This window comes from Ovis aries, chromosome 15 (genome assembly GCF_016772045.2).
Source record: "Ovis aries strain OAR_USU_Benz2616 breed Rambouillet chromosome 15, ARS-UI_Ramb_v3.0, whole genome shotgun sequence".
In the NCBI taxonomy this organism is placed as follows: domain Eukaryota; kingdom Metazoa; phylum Chordata; class Mammalia; order Artiodactyla; family Bovidae; genus Ovis; species Ovis aries.
This window is the reverse complement of record NC_056068.1, coordinates 37,367,107-37,380,019: the sequence shown is the minus strand read 5'-3', so window position 1 is coordinate 37,380,019 and position 12,913 is coordinate 37,367,107. Positions and strand designations below refer to the sequence as shown.

At 45.4% G+C, this 12,913-nt stretch overlaps 1 protein-coding gene across 1 annotated transcript; it reads right to left on the bottom strand.

Moving 5' to 3' along the window:
- Positions 1-1,013: 1,013 nt before the first annotated feature.
- LOC101117532 (calcitonin receptor-stimulating peptide 2) lies at positions 1,014-5,513 on the bottom strand. The gene is given in 5 exon segments (XM_015100847.3): positions 1,014-1,164; positions 1,720-1,751; positions 1,754-1,905; positions 4,547-4,678; positions 5,424-5,513. Coding segments are annotated over 5 exon segments (468 nt in total). The 5' UTR covers positions 5,510-5,513; the 3' UTR covers positions 1,014-1,098.
- Between the last annotated feature and the right edge of the window lie 7,400 nt (positions 5,514-12,913).

The following is a 12,913-nucleotide window of genomic DNA, read 5'->3' as shown; positions in this document are numbered from 1 at the left end:
AGATACCAGGAATGTTGACGCTGGGATATTTCTGCATTTAATAAGCCTTTAGACCCATGACATCCCAGATTCCTTTTAATACTGAATGCCTCTGACTCTACAGCTGGATCACCTCAGTCTCCCCTGGTTAGAATATAAGCCCCATGAATGCAGGGGTTTTTGTCTATTCTGTTCATTGCTCTTCCTGGAGCTAGTGTTAAGCCTACAGGAGAGACTCAGTGATTGTTAAACATGGGAATGTCTCTGTTAAACTTATTTCAGGACTCTGAGCAATGCACTTTTCTTCTCTGCAACTCAGAAAGTAAAACATTGGATTAGATGGTATCTGATGATCTTTCCCGGTCTACCAGTCTGTGATCCCCTTTCAGACTGTGAGCCACTGCTTCTAAAGGGCTTTGCAGGCTGCGGGGGAGGTGGTATGAAGAGTGGCTGTTGGGAGGTAAGGCAGGAATGGGGGTTGGGTAAGGAGAAATCTGAGTCAAGGAGAAGAGAACAGATAACCTCTGGGGCTGGGGACCAGAGCACTCCCTGAAAATAAATGTGAATGTCTCTTTAAGATGCCGAGGGTTCTAATTCCAATAAGGATTTTTCACTTGACACTGAGGGTACATGATGCTGATGACCCAGCCCAAGCATGGTATCATTGCCTCATTTGAGCCAGCCTGATCAACAAAGTGTTCACAGTTCCCTGAGTTTCTCATTGGAAAAACAGCATAAATAGCAGCAACTGTCCTTTTAACTGTATTGAAAATAAATTTTTATCTTGATGAAGTGCATTATGCACTTCATAAAATACATTTCTTTAAACAAAGAGTTCCACTGAGGCTCGGTATTACTATGCACCCTCCAGGCACCCACAAGTCAGCAACTTCATGTGCTCCTGAGGTTTCACAGAACAGCTAACAGGTTGGCTGACAGGATCTGGATTTGCTACCAGCTAAGTCAATGAGATGTGTGTCATATTTATTGAATACAGAATCAAATATAAAAAGATACACATTGGGTAATTGCAATGATTTTATTCTGCATTTGCCTTTATTTCAAGCAAAAAGAAATGTTTTCAGTATCAAGAGGCATGCATATATGTGTGTCTTCCATTCAATTTTTTTTCAATAAGTTAGTTTCATGCAAATTAAAAGAAATGGAGTTCAGCTTCTTGGTGACCTAGGAGGGAAAAAAAAAGAACAGAATATTAGTACTTATTAATGAGGCTCTTGTCATGTACTATCTCAATTACTTTTTATATTAATGATGAAAGGTGGGTACTATTGTTGCCTTCAAGTTATATGAGGAAACCGAGGCTCATGGGGTAACTGGGTCTGCTCCATGGTTACATAGTTAGTAAGGACAAACACAGTATTTGAACCCAAGTCTATACTCTGAATTCAGACGTACATGACATTATAGGACTTACTCCAAAGGGAAGGGTCTCTGCCTTTCAAAGTAAAAAACTAGAATAATTACAATTATAACTGCAAAGAATAGTATTTTAATGAATAGAATCTATATTTCCTCCCAGTGTCACAATAAGACACAGGAAAATAGAAATGAACCCAAGTTAGAGGGGTTTCAGATATTCAGACTCTGTTCTATATCTAGACACTGGGGTCAGCAACTCTGCTGTGAATTTTTTTATGATATAGAAAGTGTTAGAATGTGGGCTGCACTCCTGCAATACCCAGCCATTTGCCTTGCTATCTGAGGTATTAGCATGCTCACCTTTCTTCCTGGAGTAATTTCACTGCTCAGTTCTGAAGGTCCCTGCTGCGCTGGCCAAAGGCTTTGGAGCCCACATTAGTAGACATGAAGTTCCTCTTAATCTCACTCCCAGATCTGCTTAGTGAGCCTGCCATCTTATGGGTCACACAGGTGGCCCTGTTACAGGATCTTTTCTGGGCAGTGATGCTGATTTGCAGAACGGAGAAAAAGAGAAAGTCTGTCAGTGTGAGAGGCTGAGGGCAAGTGCTACCCCACAGCAAAATTACTTTTCTGAGAGGCACCAATGAACCTTAAATATTTCTTCTAAGCACAAAATCACAGCAGAAAATCATAGAGCATAAGAGAAAATGCCACAATCGTTCTCCGTTTCCAGGAGTGTCAGAAAAACCAAACCCACTCTGGACAACAAGCTGTGGAACACAGAACTATAGCAGGCAATCTTTTCTGTGCAAGTAAAAACCTTGGGATTCCCATGTGGCTCCGTGGTAAAAAAAAAGAAATCCAATGCAGGAGACCCAGTAGATGTGGGTTCAATTCCTGGGTTGGAAAAAATCCCTGGAGGAGAAAATGGTAACCTACCCCAGCATTCTTGCCTGGAAAATTTCATGGACAGAGGAGCCTGGCAGGCTACAGTCCATGGGCTTGCAAAGAGTCAGACATGACTGAAAATGCATGCAAATGAAAACTTAACTAAGCTTAGGTGACTAGAGAGATTATAGTACCACACCCTACCTCATTCTTAAAGACTGTCTGAAGGATGCATCCCATTCTCAGGGACTGAGTGTTCTTAGGAAAAGAAAAACTCCCCTGTCCCCCTGGAAGAGGAAGTGAATTTATAGCATCAAGTCCCAGAGGTGCTATGTAGCTCCTCAGTGCTCCTGTTTTTGCTACCTGAGGTTGCTCACAGGGACCACCCACCAAGCCCTAAATCCAGCTACCCAGGGCTAAGGCTACTTGCCAGACAGGTCCCTGAATCCATCTACTATGGGATGTAGCTAGAGCAATAACCACCACAGCTCTGGTGTTTTTAGAAATATACTTTTATTCCCCCAGTGACAGGCATGTTCAGAAGCAGGACTGGGAAGCTGTACTATGAAATCCACAGGTACTCCTGGGGCTGCCTGCTCTCTCCTGATCTCTTCCTGATTCTCTTCTGACTTGCTCTCCCTCCTCCCCTCTGATGTTCCAGACATCCACTGCTCTAAAAAAAGCCACTGATACTAGCCCAAAAAGCAACCAGAGAAGATCACATGCATCAAGTTATAGGAAGAAAGAAATTGGAAAGGAGAGGAAAGGGTGGAGTAGGTACTTTGGGGCATGCCAATGTGAGGGGGTCATGGTTTTTATCTAATCCCTGGTGACTCATATGGTAAAGAATCTACCTGCAATTCGGGAGACCTGGGTTTGATCCCTGGGTTGTGAAGATCCCCTGGAGGAGGGAATGGCTACTCATTCCAGTATCTTTGCCTGGAGAATTCCATGGACAGAGGAGCCTGGTGGGCTATAGTCCATGGGATCACAAAGAGTCAGACATGGCTGACCAACTAACATTTTTACTTGCAGTGTGAGGTGTTGTGATCTTTCTCTAAAACTCTGACCATGACTGATTTCTTTCCAGGCATTCTGACCCCAGTTTTAGTTAAGTAGAATATGTAAACCCTGTTGAGGTCCTGTGTGTATATGCTCAGCATAGATACTCAGATTACTGCACTGCTTAGCTCTGGAGCTATCCAGGCTGCAGGGAAAAGACAAGCCACACAATACCATGGGATAGGGCTGCCCCAGAAGACAGTCATGCAGAAGGTTAGACCAGGGAGGGGGCACTTGGAGCAGAGGTGGGAGGGGGCAGGCAGGAGGCAAACTCACACACCCTCCACTAGGAGAACTCAGGTTCACTGAGTGGGGAAGGGCTGCGGTGGGGAAGGGGTGACCTTTTCTGGCATTCCACATGCTGCTCAGTCCTTCCTGCTCTGCAGACAGGTCCTCAGGGTGGGTGCACGTGCAATACATGGCTCTGCTGGTGTGAACTCAAAGCTCAGGGTGCACAGGGAGGTGGGGATGGGGAAGGGTGTCTGGCCCAGTGAGAACGTGCACGTGTCCACAGATTCCACATGTCTAAAGGCCCCAGACCTACCTCAGACACTGCTCTACCTGACCCCATCCTTTGTAAGGGCGCTGGCTTCACTTTGCAAATGTGCAATGATGATGCCTTGCAGTTGTGAAAGAATATCATGCCCCGGTTAATGAGGAGGGGCCACATTTCTAAATCCCCTGAGATACATGAGATTCATTCCCTGGGTTTACTTTATGAGGCTAAACTCCTCCAATACTGGGAAGTTTCCTCAGTAGGTAGGTAGGTAGCTTTAGTCACTAAATTATGTCCAGCTCTTGTAACCCCATGGACTGTAGCCCACCAGGCTCCTCTCACCATGGGAGTCTCCAGGCAAGAATACTGGAGTGGGTTTCCATTTCCTTCTCCAGAGGATCTTCCCCAACCAGGGATTGAACCTGGACCTCCTGCACTGCAGGCAGACTCTTTACCAATGAGCCACCAGGGAAGCACTGGACTGCCAGACAATTTCCAGAGTGAGCAATTCCACAGCTTCCCCCACTGCTTTCAGAAAGGCATCTTTTCACATGTGGGTAACCATAGTCCCTTCACATGATCTTTGTCTTCAGTGGAGCCTGTAGAAGAGCTGAACCCCAGGCATGGACAGTGACAGCTTGCTGGCTGCCTGGCTGGCTATATTCTCTCCTACCTGTCAGGATACCCCTTCCTAGTAAGCCAAGGAAGAGGGTAAGAGCAGAGTGGAGGGCAGAGCCTTACCGGAGGTCCTCTGTCTCCTGCTTCAGTTCACTGGTCTTCATCTGCACATAATCGTTCATCACTGCGGCCAGTAGGAGGCACATTTCCTTCTCTGTGAGTATAGCAGGATCAAAGTCATTCTCCAAGGCTGACCTAGGGAAAAGAAGCAAGTCTAATACTGGCTCTGAGCCCCTGCCTATCGCCACCCTCAGGGCAAGCAGCCAGGTTTCCTGGTTTCTGCAGCTCCCCCTGAGGATGTGGCTGCTCCAACTGCCGGTGGAGGAAATGAGCCCATTTTCTATCCAAAAATGCTGCTTCTCCAGCAGTTAGGCTCTGGTGTGACCTCCAAGAAATGGTTTGCTGGAAACTGATGGTTAGATTTTCTGGATCTTTATGAGCTCAGTGTTAAATGCAGTTATTGTTAAAAATTAAATGATAATCATAGTTTGAATCTGAAAATGGTTTCAGTTTAATAAATATAGGTTGAATGAGGATGAGAAATTAGATGACTAGATCACATATCAGACTTAAAGACAAGTGTATTGGCCAAGCAGTTAGGAGATTAGGATGAAATCTATTTTTCCAAGTATGGTTAAATTAGAACTATCTTTGCTCATGATACAAATGTTTGGTAAAAGCAACAAAAGTATGTTACGAAGTTCAGTGAGTTATATGAAACTTAGAATAAGGAGTACTGTCTTATGCCTATTTGTAAACTATGTGCTACACATCCTTGTGTTATAAAAAGTTTATGATAAGCTTTCTATACAAGTGTACATTCATACATTACCACCATTCATCCCCCGCACCAGGAGCCAGTTGTTAAGGATTCAGCACAGCACAACTGAGAACGCAGGATTTATGGGAGGTGAGAGTGCACCTGGCGGGACTGTCTTACCTGAATGGTGCCGCCTGGAACATGCCTGCCTGGTACACGACCAGGAAGCTGAGGACCAGGAAGGGCAGAAACTTCCAGAACCCCATGACGCCTCTCTGCAAGGGGGAAAGTGACATCACCACCTGCAGCAGTTCGTTTTGTGAACCCAGAGACCTGGGCTCTACTCCTACCTCGGCTTTTAACACCCTTGCGTCCTGGTTTCAGGCTGGTCATTTCACTCCCCTTCACCATCGTTTCCTGTTGGCCAGGACTCCTGGAGGACAGACTGGGAGTACCTGTCACCACAGCTTTTCCCCTTGAGCCACCCAGAGCTATCCTGCTGGTGCTGGGCTTTTCCTCATATCTCATGGGGAAGGGTGTTAGAGAGGACTTACCACTGCAGTTGGAATCCCTGAAAAGTAAAAAACCGAATTCTACCGGTTAGCCACTCCACACTATGCCAAAGAGGACCCTGTAAGAAGCAAGCTGGGAGAGTCTCAAATTGGGACCCAGAATTTAAACTGGGAAAAAAGCTCCCAGAAGCTGCAACTGCGGCTTGCGTTTAACAGTTACCCGCCCCTCAGCCGTTGTACCTATTTGCCACCCACTTTGGCAGGACCAAGTTCTGAACCCATGGCACAAGTTCTGAAACCATGGCGCAAGTTTGGAACCCATTTCCCACGGACCACTAGGCATGAGATGTGATCCGAAAGCGCTCGGTCTGCACAGTTATTCCGGTGTCCTGTTCTGTGGGTGGTACCTAGAGAGCTCCAAAATCTAGAAATTGACCTAAACACGTGTGCAGCGGAAGAAAGCAAGACTGGAGCCCGGTGTAGCAAGGGGAGAGTGGAGCACAAAGTCCAGGAACTGAGACCATTCAGTGTTACCTATGTGGAGGAATCCTTGGGAAGAACCGCGGAGTGACACAGAGTATGATGAGAACGTGGACCGACACTCTTGATATCGGAAAGGGGATCAGGTAAGAAAAAGTAACGAAGAAAGGGAAGGGAGGGGGCGAGAACAGAATCCAGCTAAGCTGGAGTCTCCAGACTTACCAGGCAGCAGGAACTGGGCGGCTTGGAGCAGAGGAGGGAGCAGTGACAGTAGCCTTGGCGGTAGGCGATGGCACTGCACAAGTGACACGATCTGGTAATGCCTGCCTCTGATGCCTCCAGCACCAGCAGCTGCTCTTATTTCCGCAGCTCTGCGTCTGGGGTGGTCCAAGAGCTCCAGGCAACCAATGAGGGGAAGGATCCTGAAGCCCCAGAATGATGGTGTCACCATTTGCGTCCAGAGCCTGAAGCATCCAGCAAGCCCACCCCAAGTGTATTTGCATTGAAATCACTGATGGCAGGGGTGGGAGGGTTAGTAGGGACCCAAAAAAGAAAACACGTAAAAGTGACCAGGAATTTGAGGACAAATTGACGTCACAGTAAATTTCACCTGTTCAGTTCCTCGAGTTTTGAACACGTCCTACTCCATCCCCAGCTGTGTGACGATCTTGTAGGGCAGCGTCCAACAATACAAGGAATCCTGGCTGCCCTGCAGTCTGACAGTATCCCAAGTGATGCTTGGAGGGTTAATGTACAGCAGAGTGGACGATTCTGTCCCCAAGCTAGGGTGTCTGATTCAGGCAGCTAGAATGATACACAGAGGGATGGGGCTTCTGGGAATCAAGAAATGGAGGGGCAAGGAGTTTGTCAGACCTGAAGTCAGTACCAGCTGTGCCAATATGAGCTAGTAAAATCATAGCAAATAAATTATCCGTGCTTCAACACACTTATCTTTGAAATGGGGACTATATTCCCATCTTGAAAACTTTTTTTTTTTAATTAAAAAACTCAAATGATCTTTATTTTAGTATCTGGCATTTCTAGCGAAAGGCAACCGATCCCAGTTTAGCCTTACAGCGCTCTGAACACCTTCTCTTCCATTTTTGCGATTGAGTTGTGTTCGTGTGTCTGAGGGAGAGTCAAGCTAGAAACTGTTTCCCTCCTAGGTGGGCATCTAGAAGAGCTTCCTGGTCCACATAGGGGATTCCGTAAGACTGCAACCCATACTATGGATATTTCCACTTCGTTTTCTGCCCGGATTCACAGTGGGTGGTCCAGACATACCGGTAAGAAGGCCTGGATGTCCCGCTGGCACTCAGCGGGGAGATTTAAGGCATAGGTGTTTCCTAAACCTCGAGGCATGTACTGATTCATCCCCTTCCTAACCAGCCATCCATCATCTCTCACCTGCCGGATCCATTTCCCGATTTCCCCGCAGTTTCCAAGTGCTTCATGCCAAAATATCCCGAAGGCATGTGATTCCAGCTCTGCACTCTCACCCTCCTCACTTCGCACTTCCAGCCATACTCTTTCCCACACAGTCTCATTACTGTCTCTAAATGTGTGCCCACTCCCACACCACCGGAACTCATAAAACAACCCTGACGCACAGGGGCATCCACGTGGGTTTACTTTGTTCAGTCCCAAGCGTCTTGGGTTCCTATGCACACGACCGCAGTAACACCCAATTAAGCAGCATGTCGACCTTCATACACCCTCCACAACTTAGCTGCAGAAGCTTCTGCCTGACTTTTCAACTCCAAGCCCTCTTCGACGGCCCTAAGAGAATAGAGAGGGCTGCTCCCGGGCTACAGGGGCGCCAGGTCTACTGCGCATGCGCAATCTGCTGTTTCTCATACAGATGCCCAAGCACTGCGAGCGCATCGGCTATATCGCGGGCCAACGGCGGGCTGCAAGGACCCCAGCTAGGTGATTCTGCCAGGCAGAGCCGAAACCAGCCCGGCTGTGTGATGAGTGGCCCAGGCCACAGGTCCACGTCCCAGTCCAGGGTTCAGAAACCACTGTATATCCTTCGATACACGGCCCTCGCGCCACACCTCTTCCCCTTTCAGGTTGGTGGTCTCAGGGTTCAGAACACCTAATGTCCAAGAGGCCTTATTCCAGTTTTCTGCTTCTTGACCCAGGAGTGGCACTGATGCAAGAAAAATAGAAATCTCGGGGGTGGGGAACTGAGTATCTAAAACTCAGTCGCCTGAGGGTCAATTGGCAGGGCGGGGGCGGGGAAGAGGGATGCGGAAATGGAAGAACTCCTTGTTTGCATGCTGCTGGCTTGAGCGCAGAGCTGGGAAAGGTGAGCAGAACCAGGGGAGGGCTCAGAATGGCGAATCGCAGACTCAGTGTGCCCTGGAGCTGAGACCCAGATGGGAGTTTGGGGGCTTAGCAGTTAGGATTCCGAGCCTTGGCTTAGGCATGCATACAAATTTGCAAGTCTAAATTGGTGAAGGGCGCTTAGTAGGTAGTTGTGGCAGTATAAATTGGGCTCTCATTTAGTTGAGTCTGACTCTTAGAATACTCTTGCGGATATGACTTCCAAAGAAAGAGGTTTCTCATATATGAACCTTCTGAAATCACTTGTTAGTATATGTTTACCTGGATTGCATTTTCCTGATAAGAGAACCACAGGCTTCACCAGTGCCATGGTGACTGCAAAGTGGTTAACAACTTTAGAAGCTGATTTTGTAACCAGGTTACTTTGTGGGCTGGAGCTCCACCCATGACTGCCATGTTTTCAGTCTTCAAAGCAAACATCCATTCCTCACTCGGAAATCTTTGCAGGCTACAGAGGATGGACTGTTGGGGCAGGATGCAGGATCTGCACCACAGAGGGTGCTAACATAGCCTCTGGCTATTACAGGCTTTACTTTAATGTCAGCCTCTCTAGATAGGGAGGGGCTGAGATTAAATCTTCCCTCAAGCACTTTCTGAGTGTCTCAAGCTGAGCTGAGTGTTCAGTTCAGTTCAGTTAAGTAGCTCAGTCCTGTCCAACTCTTTGCAACCCCATGAACTGCAGCCCACCAGGCCTCCCTGTCCATCACCAGCTCCCGGAGTTCACTCAAACTCATGTCCATTGAGTTGGTGATGCCATCCAGCCATCTCATCCTCTGTCGTCCCCTTCTCCTCCTGCCCCCAATCCCTCCCAGCATCAGAGTCTTTTCCAATGAGCCAATTTTTCACATGAGGTGGCCAAAGTATTGGAGTTTCAGCTTTAGCATCAGTCCTTCCAAAGAACACCCAGGACTGATCTCCTGTAGAATGGACTGGTTGGATCTCCTTGCAGTCCAAGGGACTCTCAAGAGTCTTCTCCAACACCACAGTTCAAAGGCATCACTTCTTTGGCTCTCAGCTTTCTTCACAGTCCAACTCTCACATCCATACACGACCACTGGAAAAACCATAGCCTTGACTAGATGGACCTTTGTTAGCAAAGTAATGTCTCTGCTTTTTTATATGCTATCCAGATTGGTTATAACTTTCCTTCCTAGGAGTAAGCGTCTTTTAATTTCATGGCTGCAATCACCATCTGCAATGATTTTGGAGACCCAAAAAATAAAGTCTGCCACTATTTCTACTGTTTCCCCATCTATTTCCAAGAAGTGATGGGACCAGATGCCATGATCTTCGTTTTCTGAATGTTGAGCTTTAAACCAACTTTTTCACTCTCCTCTTTCACTTTCATCAAGAGGCTTTTTAGCTCCTCTTTACTTTCTGCCATAATGGTGGTGTCATCTGCATATCTGAGGTTACTGATATTTCTCCCGGCAATCTTGATTCCAGCTTGCGTTTCTTCCAGCCCAGTGTTTCTCATGATGTACTCTGCATAGAAGTTAAATAAGCAGGGTGACAATATACAGCCTTGACGTACTCCTTTTCCTATTTGGAACCAGTCTGTTGTTCCATGTCCAGTTCTAGCTGTTGCTTCCTGACCTGCATATAGGTTTCTCAAGAGGCAGGTCAGGTGGTCTGGTATTCCCATCTCTTTCAGAATTGTCCACAGTTTATTGTGATATCCACACAGTCAAAGGCTTTGGCATAGTCAATAAAGCAGAAATAGATGTTTTTCTGGAATTCTCTTGCTTTTTCCGTGATCCAGCAGATGTTGGCAATTGGATCTCTCGTTCCTCTGCCTTTTCTAAAACCAGCTTGAACATCAGGAGGTTCACGGTCATGTATTACTGAAGCCTGGCTTGTAGAATTTTGAGAATTACTTTGCTAGTGTGTGAGATGAGTGCAATTGTGCAGTAGTTTGAGCATTCTTTGGCATTGCCTTTCTTTGGAATTAGAATGAAAACTGAACTTTTCCAGTCCTGTGGCCACTGCTGAGTTTTCCAAATTTGCTGGCATATTGAGTGCAGCACTTTCACAGCTGCATCTTTCAGGATTTGAAATAGCTTAACTGGAATTCCATCACCTCTACTAGCTTTGTTCATAGTGATGCTTTCTAAGACCCACTTGACTTCACATTCCAGGATGTCTGGCTCTAGGTGAGTGATCACACCATCGTGATTATCTGGGTCATGAAGATCTTTTTGTACAGTTCTTCCATGTATTCTTGCCACCTCTTCTTAATATCTTCTGCTTCTGTTAGGTACAGACCATTTCTGTCCTTTAACGAGCCCATCTCTGCATGAAATGTTCCCTTGGTATCTCTAATTTTCTTGAAGAGATTTCTAGTCTTTCCCATTCTGTTCTTTTGCTCTATTTCTTTGCATTGATCACTGAGGAAGGCTTTCTTATCTCTTCTTGCTATTCTTTGGAACTCTGCATTCAGATGCTTATACCTTTCCTTTTCTCCTTTGCTTTTTACTTCTTTTCACAGCTATTTGTAAGGCCTCCCCAGACAGCCATTTTGCTTTTTTGCATTTCTTTTCATGGGGATGGTCTTGATCCCTGTCTCCTGTACAATGTCATGAACTTCAGTCCATAGTTCATCAGGCACTCTGTCTATCAGATCTAATCCCTTAAATCTATTTCTCACTTCTACTGTATAATCATAATGGATTTGATTTAGGTCATACCTGAATGGTCTAGTGGTTTTCCCTACTTTGTTCTATTTAAGTCTGAGTTTGGCAGTAAGGAGTTCATGATCTGAGCCACAGTCGGCTCCCAGTCTTGTTTTTGTTGACTGTATAGGGCTTCTCCATCTTTGGCTGCAAAGAATATAATCAATCTGATTTCGGTGTTGACCATCTGCTGATATCCATGTGTAGAGCCTTCTCTTGGGTTGTTGGAAGAAGGTGTTTGCTATGACCAGTGAGTTCTCTTGGGAAAACTGTATTAGCCTTTGCCCTGCTTCATTCCGTATTCCAAGGCCAAATTTGCCTGTTGCCCCAGGTGTTTCTTGACTTCCTACTTTTTCATTCCAGTCCCCTATAATGAAAAAGACATCTTTTTGGGTGTTAGTTCTAAAAGGTCTTGTAGGTCTTCATAGAACTGTTAAACTTCAGCTTCTTCAGCATTACTGGTTGGGGCATAGATTTGGATCGCTGTGATATTGAGTGGTTTGCCTTAGAAATGAACAGAGATCATTCTGTCATTTTTGAGATTGTATCCAAGTACTGCATTCGGACTCTCTTGTTGACCATGATGACTACTCCATTTCTTCTAAGGGATTTCTGCCCACAGTAGTAGATATAATGGTCATCTGAGTTAAATTCACCCATTCCAGTCCATTTTAGTTTGCTGATTCCTGGAATGTCGACGTTTACTCTTGTCGTCTCCTATTTGACCACTTCTGATTTGCCTTGATTCATGGACCTAACATTCCAGGTTCCTATGCAATATTACTCTTCACAGCATCGGACCTTGCTTCTATCACCGGTCACATCCACAACTGGGTATTGTTTCTGCTTTAGCTCCATCCCTTCATTCTTTCTGGAACAGTATGAAAAGGCAACATGATAGGATATTGAAAGAGGAACTCCCCAGGTGCCCAATATGCTACTGGAGATCAGCTGAGTGTTAAGGTTTATTAAATGTTGTCCTTTTCTTTGTCACTTAGCACATCTGGCTCAGTAGTCAGCACTCGGCAGATGTTTATTGAGTGCATGGAAATTAATTCCCTGGGGCAAATTCACCAGCCAATCTCTAAGACAAATCTCTAATCCCAGCCTGCAGATAATCTGGACCTAGTTAGAGATTCACAAATTGTGAGTGCAAACATTTCAGTCAGACTTCTTTTATTTTATTTGATATATAGGGTTTTCTGATAGAAGTTTCTAGGAATGAGACAGGTAAATAACGATTTCCCCTAGGGTGTCCTCTAAAATCTAGAATCTCCTAGTGTGGGATACAAAACCGTTCTCCTCTGAATGCATTCCTGATTTATGAAGTGACTTCGGGAATTTTATACCTCCATGATTGATCACGAATTGTTTGTGATTGTGTCCTGCCCTGCCTGAACCATCTCAGGACAACAGTAAAGAGAGAATGATCTAGCAAAGGTGCCAAGGAAAATGCTAATTTAAAAATATTCATTGACTATTTGGTTCTTGATTTTATAACCTTATTTCATAACTTTTAAACTTGAAAATCAGGATCAGTTAGAAACAATCTGGTTTGTAAAAAAAAAAAAAAAGATTTAACACTATAATAACCTCTCATTTTAATGCCTATTTATTCTTTAAAATTAGATTTCTGTGCTTTTTTGACTTAAAATTT